Source organism: Colletes latitarsis, chromosome 7 (assembly GCF_051014445.1).
Source record: "Colletes latitarsis isolate SP2378_abdomen chromosome 7, iyColLati1, whole genome shotgun sequence".
Taxonomy (NCBI): domain Eukaryota; kingdom Metazoa; phylum Arthropoda; class Insecta; order Hymenoptera; family Colletidae; genus Colletes; species Colletes latitarsis.
Window position 1 is genome coordinate 2,249,499 of NC_135140.1, and position 21,284 is coordinate 2,270,782.

Genomic DNA, 21,284 nt, shown 5'->3' on the forward strand with positions numbered 1-21,284 from the left:
CGAAGGATCGAGAATGTTCCGTGGCACGCGCCGAGAACTCTTGCACCCGGCACGAAGGAAAGAACCAAAGGACGATCGGGACCTGGGGATATAAGACAGGGCCCCGATCGCCCAGGACGCTTAGTCTATTCGATCTGTCGTCCCGCAATAAAGAACGATTTTCAATCTCAATCGAGAAATATCTAAAGAGCACACACTGAACCGACAAGTAACGAATAAATTTTGTTCAAGTATTTTAAACGTATCGAGTAGTTTGATTTTTTGCGCGCCTCGCCGAGCAGAACGGTTCAACGCTCCACGGGTATCAACCCACCTCCTTATTTCTCGAAACCACCGTCAACGGGACGCAACACAGGTAAGTCTAGGGAATTCCTTTTTATCTCCGCCAACGAAATCCCGACGCGACACTGGCATCTCTATGTGAGTATTTATCTATCTACATTTTACTAATCTGATGGTTTAGTTCATCGTTATTGTTAAAAGCACTTGTCGTGGTATATGATTCGAATGTAGTTAGTGATATTTTTATCAAATAAAAATAATTTTGGATATTATATTAGTTTAATCTTCGTATCTCATGGTGCCTTGCATTTTACTACAATCTTGTATCTGTATGCCTGTTTATAATATTTCGCAAAATTGTTTATAAAATTACTTAATTACTTTGAATTAAGATTTTAAACAATGATTTTATGTTTGACATAAATAATTGCATAATGTAATTCTCTAGTAATTTTAATTGTTTTCTATTTACTTTTATCTTGTAATATGATAATTGTAATTTTACTTATGAAAATGATTTTAACTGGTCCAAAGTATCGCGTGAAACACTATGAGTGTGTAAAACTGTAAACTCTGTTATTCAAAACTCACAAAATAAGAGAAGCAAATTCTTAATAACTGTGGAATTCCAAATTGATTTTTGATTTTACTGATTTTATTCTTTATTGTAGTTTGTGTCATTGAAAAACGTAAAATACTCAAAGTATTTTCTGTTTATTTATATATTATTTTTAACAAAGATTTATATAGAGATTGTGCCATAATATTGAATTCAATCAAGTATCATATATTTATGATTAATACTATGGTTTATGTAATGTGTTAATTCGACGCATTCAAATTTTAAACCTAACATTACAGAACTCATAAATATTATTTGTTAGCAATTTGTGTTGAATTTACTTGATGCAATGATATGAATATATACTCCAATTAAAAGAAAAACTGCATTTTAATGTAACTGTCAGCACAGCAAATTACAATAAAAATATGCGCAACGAGTGCCCATAAGTCTAGTGCTAAATATGTCTTCATTTTTTAATCATAATATTGATTTATAGATGATAAATTAAGAATAAAAGGAAAAATAAATAACTTGCAACAGAGAAACATTGTTAACAATGACAATGGAAAGTTATGTAAAGACATCATCACTATCATTGTGCGTTTGCTTTCTTTACGATTACTGTAACTATATTGAGAATGGTAATTAAAACTATAAATTATTTGGCAATTTTATAAAATTATTTCATGACTTGAAGTTTTATCAAAGTTTGAATTTCTTATGATACAGACCCACTTATGCGTACAGACAATTCTACAGAGACAGAAGACGGTACACCAATTCGAAAACTATTCATTAGTAACTTAGCAGAAAGGGTTTGTATTTATATCTCTTGTACTATGATTTAATTCAGTAAAACATTTATGAATATTGCGAGAAATGTATAAATAATATCAGTGTTTCTTTTTAGACCACGTACAAAGATCTCACTAAATTGTTTTCTGAATATGGGCATGTTGAGAATTGCTTTTTACGAAGAAACGAAGGAATAAGTAACTATGCATTTATTACTTTTGACAGTGTCGAATCTGCTGCAAGGTAATCGTAGAATAAAAAACGAAGATGAAATTTCATATCAAGAGACTGCAGTGTTGATAGAGTACAATAATCCGTAGAGCTAGATGCAGATACATAATACTACATAACAGAAATTTGAGAATTGTACCAGCTGATTCTTGGCATCAACCAGATAATATAGAAAATCAGTACTATAATAAAAATTGGCAAAAATCTGACAAAAAACAGTCAAATGAACAATGCAGTCAAGATTTTGTACAAAACGACATTACAAATAATAGCATCCAAATATTAAATGATGACTGTTTGATGCATGTTTTTCTTCAGTTACCAATTGTGGACAGAATTAGAATTGAAAGAGGCAAGGATATAAGATTTTTTTAAAATATATGTGTATTGTTTTAATAAATTAAATAAGTTAATGAGGAACAGATTTATAAAGAACCAATTCATTTTGTTTATTTTTGAATGATTATAGTGTGCAAAAGATGGAGAGCAGTGATCCAAGAGTCTTGGTGTAAAGTAAAGAAACTGGATATATCGTGTATGCGGAGCTCGGCATCATACATTGAGAGATCAAAACTTAATAAGAATGGTCTTCGCAAAGTATTGTTGCGGTGTGGTAGATTTTTAAATGAAATAGATTTATCCTTAGCACCTTATTCATTACATGAAAGCACAGTGACCATTGTTGGGAAATTTTGTCCCAATTTACAAAGAATCAATTTTACTTCTTTGACTGTTTCTGCAGCTGGTATAAATTCATTAACAAATAATTGTCATAATATTACAAAACTTAGTCTTGGTCCTACTAAGTATATCTGCGATAAAGACTTACAAAAGCTTTTTAAAGTAAATAAAAAGTTACGATATTTGAATATAATCGCTAGTAAAATATGTGGATGGTGTTTATTACATTTACCATTGGAAACAATTGAAATTGTTTTAATAAAATGTGAGTATCTGCAAGAAAGCTATTTATCTCAGGTAAACAAACCATTTTTGTACTTTATTTTACTTATCTTTTGGAGATCTTGTTTAAAATGTATCATTTATACTTTTATAGGCAATCAAAAAATTACAGAACCTGGAAAGTCTTACGATAGATAGTTGTTTTGATATTTCTAGTAATGCTGTCCAAACTATTGGCACATGCTGTACGAATTTAAAAACATTAGGACTTTCTAACATTTCTTGTTCAATCGAATCAAGTGATATGTTATATATCACGGAACTAACTAATCTTGAAGTTCTAAAAATCTATGAAAATGAAGGCATTACAGACGAATTTTTGTGTAAATTGATACCAAAATGCCAACACCTTACTTACATAGATATTACTGGTAAGTTGAATGTTCTTTCAAAATATTTCATGTATATGTAATTTCTTATGTATTGCAGATTGTTATTATATCAACGATATTGGAATAACTGTTGTAGCAACATTACCAAAATTAGAAACATTGATAATGAATTACTTGACGTTGTTGACGTCGACGGACATTAGTTTGCGAGATATGTATAATCTGAAAAAATTAGAATGTCGTCAATGCAATTTAACAGATAACACATTTATTGAACTTATTGCATCTGCACCTCTGTTAGAATTATTGGATTTGTCAGAGTGCAGCGGTGTCACGAATCTTACATTAGAAAAAGCTGCTGCAGTTACTCTTAATCGAACTAACAATACAATTTTGAAAATATTCGTTGGGAGGACTTCTGTGAACCTAGAAAAGTTCGACAAAATTTCGCCGTTTTTACACATAGTTAATGTAGATTTCGTACCTACAACCAAATGATTACAAAGATAGTATTAAAACATACTTTATACTTTATTTTGGTAAATATTTAAAAAATAACAAAAAACAGTGACTAAAACTACGCAATATTGACTGGGACATCCTAATAGACATAATACTTTTTGTACACAGTTTGTATTGCAATAAAACACGTAATGTTTAAGATTTGTATAAAAATAATGTTTTGCATAAGAAATATTAAACTTCATTTATATCACAGTATTTTAACTTATACAGGGTGTTCGGCCACCCCTGGGAAAAATTTTAATCGGAGATTCTAGAGGCCAAAATAAGACGAAAATCACGTGTAATTGACCCTCGCAACCGAAAATAATTTTTCTAGAACGATTTGAAATTTTTTTTTTGCCGAAAAATTTAGGCATACCTCTTGTCGATTTTTCTTAAAAATTTGTTTGACACTCTACAGAAAAGTTGTCTAATACTTTTTTGTATACACCCATGAGCTCTGCGTCAGAACAAAATTTCAATGAGATACCTTTATTATTGGTAAGGAGCTATGGCCGTTTGAAAATTGGACCAGTTTTAGGGGTTTTTTCTCACTTTACGGTGTCAAAGAACTTTTCCAATATTGTTAGAATTTTTACATATTCTCCACTAAAATACGCGTTGTTTGCATTTTGAAAAATTAAAATCCTTCAATCCGTTCAGGAGTTATGACATTTTAAAGATTCGCATGAAATTTCGGGGAAGCATTTCTGGCCTCACATTAGATTTTCGGTAAAGAATTTTTTTCTCGAAAGTACGTAGGATTTCGGGGTATGTTTATTCACCAAAAATGTTTGTAATTGACCCCTGTAACTAAATATAATTTTTTCAAAATGATTTTAAATTTTTAATTTAATTTTTTAATAACTTTAATGAAGCCTCATTCAAGATATTGATATTCTTGGTATTCGTCTTATTTTGGCCTCTAGAATCTCCTATTAAAATTTTTCCCAGAGGTAGCCGAACACCCTGTATCGATATGCTCAAAATATTATTAACAAAACTCAACTTTTAGCGTGTTTTGTTTAATGAAACTAATGTAGTTTCATAAATATTTTGATACGTCTTATCTTTCATCATTCGGGTTTCAAAATACAAAAATCCTATTTCAATGTACGATAAATTTATTCTTTGAATAATTACAACATTTAGACAGTGAATAGATACAACGGCAATTATTATGCATAAATTTGCAACAAGGAATATCCATATATTTTTAATAAGTGCCAGAAGTAATCATTCATTTGGCAGTTAAGATTCACTGCTTTATGAATAGAATTTTTAACTGTATATTATCATATCTTACATCTTTTTTGTAACAGAACTTCACTATTGAAAATGTTTTTAGTTTACAATATACCATGAAAGTCATGTTATAGTAAATAGCGTTACGCACATTGTTATCAGACATATAAACATAATACGAAAGGTCAGTTCTTGGGCGTCTTACGCTGAGGCACATAAGTGAGTATTCTCACTGTGCTTGCAAACATCACAATATGCTCGTAGTACATTCCGATATTTTTTTAGCCACATCGGAAAAGGCTAATATTATTACACCTGCAATAGCTTCTACAAAAAGGTAGTGACTAAGCAAACACGAGTAAGTATAACTCGGGGTAATTTACTATAACATCATATATGTGTAATGATAAATCCATCTCTACCATTCTCAATTGATAATTCCATTGCGGCATTTTTTTTAAATAAAATAAACGAAAATTAGAATGTTTGCATAAACGGAGTAAGGATGTTTAGATTAATTGGTACACTATATACATATAGACATTCTTTGCCAGTACATTACAATGATAAGCAACTATGTTTACTAGATTGTACAATATTAAACACCTTACTATCAGTACAGACCAAATGTTATTTGACTATAAAAAATCGGCAATTGCTGGACTGCAACAACGAAATCATCAATTTCTACATTTGTAATATTTAATTTTTTCAATAAAGATTTAAAAAATGTAAACCTTATTAAGCTACTTTTTTTTACTTCTGGTTATATTAAAAATTATTAACATCTTCTACTTACACTTAATTACTCAAGTATGTGTAAATATGATGATAGCCAAACGAGTGACTTATTTTCTAAATACAGGTGACAAAAATTGCACAAGAAAGACTTGATGCACAACTAGCTATACAGTACATACAATATTGTTTGTATTCAATGTTGTGTAAACATATGAATACACATCAAAATTATTTTGTCATTTGCACCTATGAAATGTCATGTTTCAGACCACAATGCATGATATAATATGACAAATCAACATATTTGCAAAGACATCATACTACTTTAATGTATCTTTTTAAAAAGAGATTAATTATTTAGATAAAACATTTTTGATATTATTTTAAAATATTTTTATCTATGACATGGAAGTTTCATATTAACTGATGTTAAATAAAATAGTACTTCAAAGGACATTGCCCAATTATACAGATTACAATAGAGTACTGCTCACAACATTGTTATATGTCCGTTACATTAAACAATACTGTTAATAGTACTAGTTTATATAATAATATTATAAGCAGTACTATTGCAATTATATGATTCATTTCTTTAAATACTTATAATATCCACTACTTGAAATACTGTTTTATTCAAATACAGTTTAAAATTATGTTTAATTGTGGATCAATATTTGATAAAAAATAGTATGACATTGACAATGATTGAACAAAAGTCTTTTTTCAATGATGTAAATAATGCTCTACGAATGTCAGGTACAAATGTTATACTAGTAACTTGATCTCTAGTTAACACTTCTTTTTCTCGAATTATGTTCTCATAAATCCGATGCCCATTTATGTATCCTGGTATCATCATAGAGAACACAATTTGCCCATGAGTGTACAATAACGTTAAACTTATAACGATAATCGTTTATCTTACATACTTTCAACAAAAGCAGAAGATAAAAACACAAAATACATGAAATGAAATAAAATTCAAGCACAGTGACGTATTTCATGCAACTATGTCAAAATAGATTTGTATAATTTTATAATATCGTATATACATTGAAAGTACTTACATTTCAATCGTGTATATTAAATTCTACATGATTTTCATCGCGACTTTGAAATCAGACTGTAGTATATTATTAAAATAATGTTGTATAATGCCCTACATTTAAATTCTACGATTAATTAGAATATAATAATGGGATAAAATTAAACACTAACAGCTTATACCTTTAAATAATTAAATTCTGTTATTTTAAAGGGAATAAATCCGTAATATCAATATTAAAATCTTAATATCTTAAAATTCTATGTAATAAATGCTTTTGCTCAAACGTTAATGAATAACTGAGCAATGTTGTATAAAATATAATGGATAAACAATGGCAGATTCTAGTATGCCAAGTCCATTTTCAAAATCGCGAAGCACTTTCTGTTTCAGAGAGTATCATAATAGGGAGAAAAAAAAAAAAGAGAATTTACAAACGCCACTGTTTATACCAATTGAACGAAAAGAAACTGAAACCCATTTAAGAGTACTGAACGCGTATACAGGTAGTCAAGTATGTAAGAGTGACATTTATTCAGGATTGTACGTTTGCTAAACGTGTTGGAGTAGTCGGTTGTAGATCCATTGTGCGGCATACCCAACCAGCAATATCCACGTTTTCGGATTCAGCCTTCTTTATCCATTCGTGATTCTAAAAATTAATGTAAAACGATTAGAAGAAATAGAATATTTGTTGCACAGGTAAAGTACATACCATTAATGTCTTTAAATCTGCCCTTTCAGCAGGATTTTTCTTCAGACAACGGTCAACGAAATCTGTGAAATTATCGCTGAAAATTCCAGCTGGCAGTTTTGGGGGTGGTTCGTTAACAATATAATCTAATAATTCAAAAATAGCCATTGGTCGTGGACTACCTGTATCTGAAAGATAAATTTACATTCAAAATATTTTTTGCTTTGACGATATTTCCCTCTCCGAACCAATTAATTTTTCTTTTTGATATTTTTTCTATCATAAGAAACAAACGAGAAAGATGGAACACCCTGTATATTTTACTACTACTATAAGCGAAGGACTACTTTTTCCGAACATTGCTTGTTAGCTAATAATGGAACGTGTATCGACAACTACAACACAGCATAAATGTGCTCGTTTAACTCTTTGGGACACGCTGGGATTAAAAGTGTCCCACCTTTTTGATGCACCGTAATGCATGGTGGGACATTTTTAGTCCCACCTTGAAATATTGCGATAGCTGTATGCGCCATAGGTTTATATTTTGTCTTATTTACGTAAAGCAGTTGGTAATATCTTCAACAAATATTACAAATGTATTCACTTGTGTTGGCAACATTCAACGTGCCAATACAGGTTTATCAATTGTTGCAATGCGAAAGGTTTATTGCGACAATCTTTTTTTATGTTTTTTACGTTTTTACATTATGTGATACCTTTATTAACACTACATTTACCAGACCAGTCATTTTGACTAGTCTTGCAATTTTAATTCAAAATTCCTATTGCATGTAACATTTCCTTTCTGAAATTATGTCATGACTTTTGTAGCTATAACTAAAGAATCAGTTTTATGAACTGTATATTATTTCATATATATTCATAACAAATATATTTTTTGTTATTGACACTTATACCAGTACCAGTCAAAATGACTGATGCATGTTTCCATGCGATGAAATGACATTAGGGCAGCTACAACAATTGATAAGTACTGCAACATTTTTTTGGAACAGAATATATGATTCCAGGAAAATCATGATTCTGATGCAGTACGTGTAGCGGCTCTTGGAATTGTATATTTACTTAGGGTTTTAGGCCACACATAAGGTTCTCCTCGCAAGCAAAATTGAAGGCGTTTATTGCGATATTGTATGAACGTGGGGCGTTCGAAGGAAACACTTTGAGACTTGAATATTTATGGAATAACAAGTGGGGATCAAAATTTTACATTACTTTCATTTCGACAAAAGAAATCAGTTGAGTCAACGTTTACAAAGAGACAAATTCGCTTTAGTTTCAACAGTTTGGGATAAATTTATTGAAAATAGCCAAAATTGCTTCAAACCAGGAGCTTATATCACGGTGGATGAGCAACTCTTTCCAATGAAGGCCAGATGCAGATTCACACAATATATGCCAAACAAACCTCATTTTGGCATCAAATTTCGGCTGACGTCTGACGTTGAAACTAAATATGTAATGAATGACTTGCCTTATTTAGGAAAAGATAAGGCTCGAGATTCATCGACTCTACTAAATGAATGTTGTACTGAAACTTGTAGAACTATATACTTTGAAAGGTAGAACCATAACAATGGACAATTTCTTTACCAGTTTGCCTCTGGCATTGAAATTATTATTTAAAAATATTTTGTTGCTTGGAACAATACATGCAAACAAAATGGAAATCCCGAAAATTTGCAAACAGAAGAAAGATAACATGGTTCGTTTTTCAACGTTGCTGTGCGAATCAAATGGATGTACGCTTACAGTTTATAAGAGTAAACCGAATAAGAAAGTACTTGTATTAAGTACAAAACACAAACGCATAAAAATTGACAAAACTAACAAGAAATTACTCGAAACTGTGTCTTTTTATAATAACACAAAATTTGGCGTCGATGTCATTAACCAAATGGCACGAAAATATATTGTAAAATCAAGTTCCAGAAGGTGGTCAAGTTTTTTTCAATGTTTTAGATTTAGCTGTAATAATTTGCTGGATATTGTAGAAAAACACGACAGATGAAAATATATCAAGGAAAGACTTTTTGTTTCGTCTAGTTGAAAAACTTGCTTCTGAATATCAAACTTCAAGGGAAAAACCACAAGAAGCTAATTATACCAAGTACAAGTGGCACCATTCTTGTACGTAAATGGTGTCAAATAGGATATTGCAATAATAATAAGACCACAACTATTTGCAATATATGCGGAAAGTGCACACAGAGCAAAATCAGCATATGTAAAAATTGTGATCAATGAACTATAAACATTGAAGCGTTTGATTAATTGATAATGTCAATAAATCTATTTATGTGTTATAATTAATATTTTTAATCTTTTTTTGTCATTTTTTAAAAGTAAATAAAGACTGAAAATCCCACTAAGCACTTTTTCTAAAGACCAGTCATTCTGACTGGTTTTGGTAGAAATAGATATACTTAAATAGCTGGTAAATCTAGTGTTTAAAAATATACAAATTTTGTTTAATTTAAAACGCAATAAAATTTCTATGCAACATGGGTCTATTTTATTATCTGAAATCCTGTACCGCAAAGAGTTAAAGAATGTGTTTGGGCACATTTTCGTGCGTAATAAATGTTTATGTAACTGATGTTTAGATAATAAGAGTCTAGCAGAAATTCACTAAATCGGACATTGACGAAAATTTCGTTCCAATAAATGGAGTTCTACTGTACAAGAAAAAGAGAAACTAACTATGTCCAGGTGATTGCGTTGTTGGAGTAGAAGCATTGTTCGTAGTAGTACTATCTGCTGGTGGTTGACCTGGTGGAGTGTTAAATATCACAGCTAAAGTTTTTTCATCTGGAGGTGGAATTGGGTACATTCCAATGGCCATTTCGACAAGTGACAATCCTAGGGACCAAATATCACTTTGTACCGAATAATGTGTACCTTGAAGCCTTTCTGGCTGAAAACGAGAAAACCAAATAAATTACACTTAGTAACAACATGACTTATGAAGTCTATCTCATTGAAATCTTTAATAATAATAACGTTGTCCAATTCCGTATCTCAAACACGAATCCAGAAGCAGAATTATTCTCTCATCCTTAGTTTTTGAAAAACACGAAATTTTTTTAAAAAAAAGCACGATTGAGATATCACATGAAAACTAAAAACGTTAATTAACCCTAATAATTTCTTACCGACATATAACTTCTTGTTCCAACGAATGAATTGGCCATGGAATCGATTAATTGTCCCGAAACGCCGAAATCACAAATCTTGATCTCTCCGGCGCTATTTACTAAAATGTTGCTCGGCTTTACGTCTCGATGCATAATTGCATGTTTATCTCGTAGATAACTCAAACCCTTCAAAACCTATAACGAAGTCGAACGTTAATTTATTCTTCTCCCAAATATGATACGCAAAAAATAAATTTCCCGAAAGTTTTGAATTTGATAAAAGCATCAAATTCTTAGTTCTTCGGAAGATCATGAAATCGAGCAAGTAGGCCATGACTTAAAAACATTAAATAGTTGAATCTTAAAAGCAATATTCAGATGTGCCCACGTTATAGTTTCCGCGAGATTCGTTTAAACACAATTCAATTAACATCTAAAATGTCGGTAGTGTCGCAAGCAACTTCTAGTCAACTTGTTAAGAAAAGGCTTACCGACGATGAAATAAAAGATCTTCATCAAGAGCTAAGTACCAAAGATCATATGATTTCGTTAGAACAATTGTGCGAAAAATTAAACACCAATTTGGCTAAGGGATTGACCGAAGAAGAAGCAAATAACGTTTTCCTTAGAGTGGGACCAAATGCTTTAACTCCTCCTAAAGTAACTCCAGAATATATAAAGTTTATAAAATGCATGTTTCACGGATTCGCTACTCTGCTATGGGCGTGCTCAGCATTGTGCTTTCTTTTATATGGTATTAGTATCCTGGTTGAAGGTACGGGCGGTGGCAATGAATGGTTAGGCCTTATCATAGCCTTAATCTGCATAATCTCTGGCGTGTTCGCTTATATACAAGAGAGTAAGAATACAAAGGTAGGTAAATGTACAAGTGTTAATTTTATAAACGAGAAATTGGTTACTCTAAGCATATGGTTTTAAAAATTGAATTTCAAATGTAGCTTCTTTGGTAAACTTTACGTTTAAGAGAGCCATCTCCGATGACCTTGACCTTGACATATGTTGTCAAGGTCGCCCTCTTGAGTAACATCCAAGAGGTTTTAGCCGTCGCACGTTTCTTATTAAAAAGTTATCAGCATAGAAAAATAATATAATAGATCGATAATGCATAGACGATTACTGTGGTATAATATAAGAAACAGTTGATGAGTATATAAAATGAAAATTTAATCAGTATTTAAATGATCTAATGGATATACGGAACTCATTATTTCAAAGAAACTCTGAATGCATTTGTCAAAATTACAAATTCTTTTAAATAAAACTTCTGTATAATGATATTCACGTAATTCGTATAATGATGTTCACGAGTGCCATAGCGAGGAATATTTGCTCCCATATCCCTCCACAATATTTCTATATTTTGTGTGTGAACACCAGCTTGAGGATCTACAAATTATTCGAATGGTTTATTGTTCGATATGTACAGAGTGTTCGGCCACCCCTGGGAAAAATTTTAATGGGAGATTCTAGAGGTCGAAATAAGACGAAAATCAAGAAAGCCAATTTGTTGATTGAGACCTCGCTAAAAAGTTATTACCGTTTAAAGTTCCGCCCGTAGTGAATTTTTTTTTTAAGTTCCGCCTGTAGAACGACAATCTACGTACTATACAGTGATGACTTGTTGGCTAGACATCGGCAAACTAAACGGGGCAAGGGCAAGGAGAGAAGATCTTCGCGCCGCCTTATTCCCGCTACAGAGGCCCGCACTGACGTCTAGCTACATAGTTGTAGTCTCCATAATCTCGAGAGATACATTCTTGTTCTATTTATGGCTAGTATTTTGAGCGTATGGTTACGCCAATGCCTCTCACAAGGAACCTTCGCGAACAGTCCGGCTTCGATTTTGATGAAACTTCGTAGACTTATAAAGCAGCCACAAATAATCAACATGTATTTTTTTTAGCTGTGGTAACTCGAATTTAAGGACTGAAACCACCCCTTGAAGTTTTGGCTCGAAACGGCTATCTCGAAAACGGAAAGACATAGGAAAAAATTGTTAATGGGCGAGGTTAATGGTTTCTTATGTACAATAACATGGTGTTAAAAAATTTAACAAAATACAATTTGTTTATAACAAAAAAAATTTTTTAACTTAATTTTTCATTTTATTGAAATTTTCATGATGACAAAAAATGACGAGCATTTTATTCCAAATCTATTGGTATGGAATATTTTTAAATTGCCTCCTACAGTTTTGCAGATTTTGATGATTTACATCTTACGCGTACATCCACTATGGTAGTAGCCGGTTCTAACTTTGATTTTAATGAAGCACTGCAAGCTTGCACTAAGTTATACAGTAACAAGTAACAAGTAACAATAACAGTAACAAGTTTCTTAACAGCAATGAAAAGATTAATTGTTTTTATTACCCACCTACGACATCGTCGCAAAGGTGGAGCGATTTATAAATTATAAATACATACAGTGTGTATAGCAATTACTCTATGTAGTTTCGATAATAGTGGTACTCGTCAAAAATATATTTGAAACATAAAGATTTCTTACACCATGCACATTTAATTATTGCCACGTCACCACAAATATGGCATCTTGGTTCATTTTCAACAGAATAGCAGTACTCAACAGGATTCTGGAATGCATTTGGTTTTTCATCTATACAGGGTATTCGACCACCCTTGGGAAAAATTTTAATGGGAGATTCTAGAGGCCGAAATAAGATGGAAATCAAGAATACTAATTTGTTGATGGAGGTTTCGTTAAAAAGTTAACAAATTAAATTAGAAAATTTCAAATGATTCTGAAAAAATTATTTTTGGTTGCTGGGCTCAATTACAATCATTTTTGGTGGATGCACATACCCCGAAATGCTACGCACTTTCAAGAAAAAAATTCTTAACCGAAAATCTAATGTGAGGCCAGAAATGCTTCCCTGAAAATACGTATCTTTAAAACGTCATAACTTCTGAACGGATTAAAGGATTTTAATGTTTAAAAAAGCAATCAACGCGTATTTTAGTAAAGAATATGTAGAAATTCTAAAAATATTAGAAAAATTGCTCCTTGATCCCGTAACATGTGAAAAACCTCATAAAAGTAGTCCAATTTTTAAACAGCCATAAGTCCTACAATAGTAAAGGTATCTCATTGAAATTTTTTTCTGAAGCAGAGCCCATGAGCATCTACAAAAAAAGTATTAGACAATTTTTCTGTAGGGTGTCAAACAAAATTATTAAAAATTAAAAACGAAGTTTTAAGAAAAATCGACGAGAGGAAGGTGCCTAAATTTTTCAGCGAAAAAAAAGATTTCAAAATGTTCTGGAAAAATTATTTTCGGTTGCAGGAGTCAATTACAATCATTTTTGGTGAATAGACATGCCCTCAAATTTCTACCCACTTTGGAGAAAAAAATCCGAGAAAGTGTGAAATTTTTGACAAAATTAAAAAATTTCAAATCGTTCTGGAAAAATTATTTTCGGTTGCGGGGATCAATTACGACAATGTTTGGTAAATAGACCTACTCGCGAAATCCTACCCACTGTCTAAAAAAAAATTCAGTACAGGCGAAACTTTAAACATTAATAACTTTTTAACGAAACCTCCATCAACAAATTAGTATTCTTGATTTCCATCTTATTTCGGCCTCTAGAATCTCCCATTAAAATTTTTCCCAAGGGTGGTCGAATACCCTGTATAGATGAAAAACCAAATGCATTCCAGAATCCTGTTGAGTACTGCTATTCTGTTGAAAATGAATCAAGATGCCATATTTGTGGTGACGTCGCAATAATTAAATGTGCATGGTATAAGAAATCTTTATGTTTCAAATATATTTTTGACGAGTACCACTATTATCGAAACTACATAGAGTAATTGCTATACACACTGTATGTATTTATAATTTATAAATCGCTCCACCTTTGCCACGATGTCAATGGTGGGTAATAAAAACAATTAATCTTTTCATTGCTGTTAAGAAACTTGTTACTGTTATTGTTACTTGTTACTTGTTACTGTATAATTTAATGCAAGCCTACAGTGCTTCATAAAATCAAAGTTAGAACGACTACTATCATAGTGGATGTACGCGCAAGATGTAAATCATAAAAATCTACAAAACTGTAAGAGGCAATTTTAAAATGTTACATACCAATGGATTTGGAATAAAATGCTCGTCATTTTTTGTCATTATGAAAATTTCAATAAACCGAAAAATTAAGATAATAAATTTTTTTTTGTTATAAACAAATTGTATTTTGTTAAATTTTTTAACACCATGTTATTGTACATAAGAAACCATTAACCTCGTCCATTAACAATTTTTTCGTGTGTCTTTTCGTTTTCGAGATAGCCGTTTCGTGCCAAAACTTCAAGGGGTGGTTTCACCCCTTAAACTCGAGTTATCGCAGCTAAAAAAAATCCGTGTCGATTATTTTTGGCTACTTTATAAGTCTACGAAGTTTCATCAAAATCGAAGCCGGACCGTTCACGAAGGTTCCTTGTCAGTCTTGTTCTATCCTACTCTGTCCCTGTAGGTTACGTTCGCGTCCTTTGTCACGCGATGGAATTGTAGTTGTGAGCGGCCCAGCCAATAATGACAATGCGTGTGAAAGCAGGCGTCGCTATTACGCTACGGCCAATTGGCGTGCCTAGCCAACAAGTCATCTCTGTATAGTACAGCTGCGTGCATGCGATAGTGGTTCTCACTCACGAAACTGTACGGGTGTCGATACGTCACTACGTTGAGTTTCTCATGTTAAGTGAGAACCACTGTCACATGCACGCAGCTGTTAGCAGATTACTGTTCTATAGGTGCAACTTTAAACGTTAATGACTTTTTAACGAAGCCTTGATCAACAAATTGGTATTCTTGATTTTCGTCTTATTTTGGATCCTAGAATATCACATTAAAATTTTTCTCAGGGGTGGCCGAACACCTTGTATAATTTTTATTGCGCAAGACATCGTATATTTTATTAAAAATGGGTGCCGGTATTAGTTAATGTAGTTTTTAGGGGAGGTTTGGAGGCGCAGCTCTCCAGTCAGCAAAATGAATTTAATATGATACTGTTCCACTCATGCGAGATGTTTTATTTCACGCTCCGCAGGGCTCATGGAACGAAATTCCAAATTCTTGTTTTTTTTCCCGGTAATTTTTATACAGGGCGTTCGGCCACACCTAGGAAAAATTTCAATGGGAGATTCTGGAGGCCAAAGTAAGACGAAAATCAAAAATATTAATTTCTTGACTGAGGCTTCGTTAAAAAGTTATTAAAAAATTAAATTACAAAATTTCAAATCACTCTGAAAAAATTATTTTTGATTACGGGGCTCAATTACAATCATTTTTGGTGAATACACATACCCTTGAAATCCTACCCACTTTCGAGAAAAAAATTCGATTAGGTACTGAAATTTTTAAACGAAATTAAAAAATTTCAAATCATACTAAAAAAATTATATTTAGTTACAGGCGTCAATTACAAGCATTTTTGACGAATAAACATTACCTGAAATCCTACACATTTTCGAGAAAAAAATTCTTTACCGAAAATCTAATGTGAGGCCAGAAATGTTTCCCTGAAATTTCATGCGAATCTTTAAAATGTCATAACTTCTGAATAGAGTGGAGGATTTTAATTTTTCAAAATGCAAACGACGCGTATTTTAGTGAAGAATATGTAAAAATTCTAACAATATTGAAAAAGTTGTTCCTTGACACCCTAAAGTGAGGAAAACCCCCTAAAACTGGTCTAATTTTCAATCAGCCATAACTTCTATAATAGTGAATATATTTCAATGAAACTTTTTTTCTGAAGCAGAGCCCCTGGGTCCATACAAAAAAGTATTAGACAACTTTTCTGTAGAGCGTCAAACAAATTTATTAAAAATGAAAAACAAATTATTAAGAAAAATCGACAGGAGGTTTGCCTAAATTTCTCGGCGAAAAAAAAAATTTTAAATCGTTCTAGAAAAATTATTTTCGGTTGCGGGAGTCAATTACAATCATTTTTGGTCATTAGACATAACCTCGAAATCTTACTCACTTTTAGAAAAGAAATTCGAGGTGTGAAATTTTTCGCCAAAATTAAAAAATTTCAAATCGTTCTGGAAAAATTATTTTCGGTTGCGGGGGTCAATTACAATCATTTTTGGTGAATAGACCTACCCCCGAAATCCTACTCACTTTTTAGACAAAAATTCAGTACGGGCGGAACTTTAAACGTTAATAACTTTTTATCGAAGCCTCCATCAACAAATTAGTATTCTTGATTTTCGTCTTATTCTGGCCTCTAGAATCTCCCATTAAAATTTTCCTCAGGGATGGCCGAACACCCTGTATACTAATAACTTTTTAATAAAAAACGAGAGGTAGCTATAACTTTTTGGAGGATGCTCAAGAGTGTAACCTTTATAAACTGTGTGAACGTCAAGGTCACATTAAGTATACGTATACGCAGATTTTAGTGTAATACTAATAATACATTTTTATTAATAACTTTTTAATAAAAAACGAGTGACAGCTAAAACCGAGGGGGGGGGGGGGGAGGCCTTGGCAACATATGTCAAGGTCAAGGTCATCGTAGCTGCCTCCCCTAAACTTAAGGTTTACCACTTCTTTTTTTATAATACCTACAGGTGATGGAGTCGTTCAAAAAAATGGTACCCACTTTTGCAACAGTAATACGTAACGGTGTTAGATTACGAGTGGCAACCGAGGATTTAGTCCCGGGCGATTTGGTGTACATCAAATTTGGTGATAAAATACCGGCCGACATCAGGATCACCGAATGCAATGGACTCAGAGTTGAAAATTCAAGTATCACCGGTGAAAGTGAACCGGTAGCTCGAACAAATTACCCTACCGATATCAATCCTTTAGAATCCTCCAATGTTGCTTTTTTTTCATCTTTTGCCGTGGATGGCAAAGGGAAAGGTATAGTAATAGCTACCGGTGATCAAACAATGATCGGGCGACTTGCTGGTCTCACGTCGCAGCTTGTGAAAACCGAAACGCCAATAGCCAAAGAGATCGGGCACTTCGTCCAAATAATCGTCGCTGTTTCCGTACTCTTTGGTGTACTATTTTTCATACTATCCTTAATAATCGATCCAAATATAATGAAAGCGTTTACTTATTTACTTGGCATCGTGATAGCAAATGTGCCCAGCGTCTTACTAGTAACCGTTACTACGAGCTTAACGCTGACAGCTCAAAAGATGGCGACAAAAAACTGTTTGGTGAAGAATTTAGAGGCAGTTGAAACGCTTGGATCCACCTCGACAATCTGCTCTGACAAAACGGGAACTCTCACGCAAAATAAGATGACCGTATCCAACTTGTGGTTTGGCCACACGAGGTACAATTTTCCACCAGGAGAAAGGTTGGGCGTTGAACAGGATTTGCTAATGGAGAAACCGGCATTTAATATCATGATTAAGAATGCTACTCTTTGTTTGCGCGCCGAGTTTGTTGCGGAATTTACACTTTTGAAGTCTATCGATGAACGAGAAGTAATTGGCGATGCCTCTGAAACGGGTATCCTCAGATTTTGTGAGCACATACACCCAACAGAAATATTCCGCGAAGCATATCCGAAAGTTGCAGAAATACCGTTCAGCTCAATAACCAAGTATCAAATGTCGATACACAGAGAAGAAAATGGGCATATAATGATACTGAAGGGTGCACCGGAAGTGATACTGGAGAACTGCACGCATATACTAACTACCGAAGGAGAAACTGAAGAAATGACACCACTGGATCATACGATATCTCGACGAGCCTGTGCAGAGTTAGGGTACTTAGGAGAACGTGTATTGGCTTATTGCGATCTTCAATTACCCGATACTCTATATGGCCCAGAGTTTAAATTCAACACCGACTCCCCAAAAAGATACAATTTTCCAACAACGGGTTACAGATTCGTTGGGCTAATAAGTCTATTGGATCCTCCGAGACCAGCTGTACCCGAAGCTGTAAGAAAATGTCGTACAGCGGGTATCAAAGTAATAATGGTAACGGGTGACCATCCGGTAACGGCAATGGCAATTGCGAAGAAAGTCGGTATCATAAGCGAGGGACACGAAACCAGGTACGAAAGAGCGATATTACAAAACAAATCGTATTCCCAAATAACGGACACTGATACGCATGCGATAATTATCACTGGCGCCGAACTGAGGAATATGGACAACACTGAATTGGATACTATTATACGGAACTATGAAGAAATCGTTTTCGCAAGAACGTCTCCACAGCAAAAATTACTAATCGTAGAAAGTTGCCAAAGACTGGGAGAAATTGTTGCTGTGACTGGTGACGGGGTCAACGATTCACCAGCGTTGAGGCAAGCAGACATTGGAGTGGCCATGGGCATCACTGGTTCAGACGTTACAAAAAATGCGGCAGACATGATCCTCATGGACGATAATTTCGCTTCAATCGTAACTGGCATCGAAGAAGGTAGATTAATATTTGACAACCTTAAAAAATCTATCGCGTACACATTAACCTCAAGTATACCAGAAATGTTGCCGATGCTAAGTAGTATCGTATTTGCTATACCTTTACCATTTATTCTTGAAATGATCCTTTGCGTAGATATCGGAACAGATTTACTTCCAGCAATAGCACTGGCATATGAAAAAGCAGAGTTAGATATAATGCATCGTGCACCAAGAAATCCACAGTATGATAAACTTGTAAACAAACGTTTAATATCTGTTGCGTATGGTCAAATTGGAATGACACAGGCTCTAGCCGCTTTTTATACCTATTTTATGATTCTTATGTTAAATGGGTTTTTACCCGATCGTTTGTTAGGTTTAAGGTACGATTGGGACAACAAATCTATTAACGATTTACGAGATTCTTACGGCCAAACATGGACATACGATACTAGAATGGATTTACTAAATGAAGCTCGTACTGGATATTTTATATCTATTGTTATAACACAACTTATAGATTTAGTAATGTGTAAAACAAGAGTTAATTCAATCTTCCAACAAGGAATGGATAATTGGTTTCTAAATTTTTCTTTTATTTTTGAAATTATTTTAACTGGCATCTTGTTGTATGTGCCAGGAACTGAAAAAGTATTAAAGACTATGCCTTTAAGCGCTTATTGGTATTGGCCAAGTTTACCTCTTGGCGCATTTTTGTGGACATACGATGAGTTAAGAAGGCTATGCATTCGTAAATTTCCAGGTGGAATCATAGAACGTGAAACTTACTACTGATTATTCCTTGGTATTACAAATCATAATTAGCATTTAATTATTCTCAGTTGATAGTACTGTGTTTCTAACTTAGTAGTTTCATATTGTTATTTATAGTTATAATTACAAGAGGATAAGTTGCAATTCTTAAATAAAATAATATAAGCTAATTAAAAACTTTCATAAGTAGAGTTGTCTTTAATACTTACAGCAGAAGTAATTGTGCTTAATATTGGTTCTGGAATTCTTCCAGCTTTTTTTAGTATTAAATCTAACGACCCACCATCCATGTATTCCATGCATATACTAATTTCTCCATCGCTGTAACAAATTAAATATTTTATACTTAATGTAAAATAAAAGCACAGTTTAATAAGTTAAAGTTCTACATAAAACAAATATTTACCTATAAAAAGCACCATAGAATCCAACTATATGCGCAAAGTTGCATTCATGAAGAACTTTCAGTTCTCTAATTATCTGTTTTTTTATAGCAGGTTTAACTTCTAAATGTATTAGCTAAAACGTTATATTTATTGTTAATAATCTTTGTTCGATACACTGATTGTCAAGTTATTCTAAATAAGTACAATGAATTCAAGTTATACCTTTCTTGCCATTATTAATCCATATTTTTTGTGCCTCACTTTCATAACTACACCACCGTTACCAGCACCAAGTTCACCAAGCTTTTCAAAGTCCTCTGCGCATAATTCTCCGACCTTTTCCTTCTGTCCCAAGAAGCTTTCCAATCTCTTCCTTTGTTCCTCGTCCATTTCTAATTCCTCTAACCTTTCTTGAATAGCATCTATACTCATTTTACCCATAACTCCGCTATAGTTGTAACAAATGTAAAATCAAGAGACAAATATAAATAAAGATAATTTGTATTTCACATAATGTAAAATCAAATTTAATATTAAAATTCAATTACTCTGGAATTACTGGTGGCTCTGAATAAATAGGCAAGGGAGGTACAGGTGGCGAAGGAGACACGGCTGGAACCGGTTCTATCGAGCCAGGAGGTAGTGTCAAATTTAATTTGTTTTTTGACATTTGGTATGTAAAGTCAAATGAGCACCACTAATACACAATTTTTAAGCACAAAGATATCACTTGTTAATACTTATGGAAAGTAAGATACATATATTAATAAACTGAGAATTTATGTTATATTTCTAAGTATATTCGTTTAAATCACAGTACACGTACGACTATCGAAATCGTTCTCATTGCAAGATTCGTTCAAAAATACAAAGGGATATTCTTAATTCAGAATGTCGTTGAGCTGAACTGTCAAGCTTCGAATTGTCAAATTACTTGCTGAAAAACACTTTTCGATAAGCCACAAGAAAACATAAATTTTGTTTCGAACAATCGTTAATTTGTCAGCAACGACCATGAAATCGCGCAAACATGTATATTATTTGCAAATATTGCGCGAATAGAATGAGGTTATACGAATCTTCCCGGGAACAACGTCAGACTCACGCACGATGTTCGTTTAAAATGTTCC

General features: G+C 33.0%; 3 protein-coding genes across 9 annotated transcripts; 2 read left to right on the plus strand and 1 right to left on the minus strand.

The window, feature by feature from the left end:
• Window positions 1-221: 221 nt before the first annotated feature.
• Window positions 222-5,373, plus strand: LOC143344219 (putative RNA-binding protein EEED8.10). Of its 7 annotated transcripts, none has more exons than XM_076770074.1 (8): window positions 222-420; window positions 1,344-1,488; window positions 1,577-1,662; window positions 1,758-1,885; window positions 1,963-2,225; window positions 2,343-2,851; window positions 2,931-3,207; window positions 3,266-5,373. In XM_076770074.1, the coding sequence occupies exons 2-8, from the start codon at window positions 1,404-1,406 to the stop codon at window positions 3,664-3,666; spliced, it is 1,749 nt and encodes a 582-aa protein (XP_076626189.1). In that variant the 5' UTR covers window positions 222-420; window positions 1,344-1,403; the 3' UTR covers window positions 3,667-5,373. The 7 variants fall into 7 exon arrangements, with proteins under 7 accessions (XP_076626189.1, XP_076626184.1, XP_076626186.1 ...); XM_076770069.1 differs by lacking the exon at window positions 222-420 and adding an exon at window positions 442-512; XM_076770071.1 differs by lacking the exon at window positions 222-420 and adding an exon at window positions 452-509.
• Window positions 5,374-5,521: 148 nt separating this feature from the next.
• Window positions 5,522-21,254, minus strand: Dsor1 (mitogen-activated protein kinase kinase 1). Its single transcript, XM_076770075.1, has 8 exons — window positions 20,703-21,254; window positions 20,377-20,602; window positions 20,175-20,287; window positions 19,978-20,089; window positions 10,580-10,756; window positions 10,128-10,341; window positions 7,422-7,588; window positions 5,522-7,358 (listed from the first exon to the last, which is right to left on the minus strand). The coding sequence occupies exons 1-8, from the start codon at window positions 20,822-20,824 to the stop codon at window positions 7,242-7,244; spliced, it is 1,248 nt and encodes a 415-aa protein (XP_076626190.1). The 5' UTR covers window positions 20,825-21,254; the 3' UTR covers window positions 5,522-7,241.
• LOC143344218 (sodium/potassium-transporting ATPase subunit alpha-B) lies at window positions 10,899-20,005 on the plus strand. Its single transcript, XM_076770066.1, has 2 exons — window positions 10,899-11,434; window positions 17,183-20,005. Exons 1-2 carry the CDS (start codon window positions 10,940-10,942, stop codon window positions 19,787-19,789), a joined length of 3,102 nt encoding a protein of 1,033 aa, XP_076626181.1. The 5' UTR covers window positions 10,899-10,939; the 3' UTR covers window positions 19,790-20,005.
• Window positions 21,255-21,284: the final 30 nt, after the last annotated feature.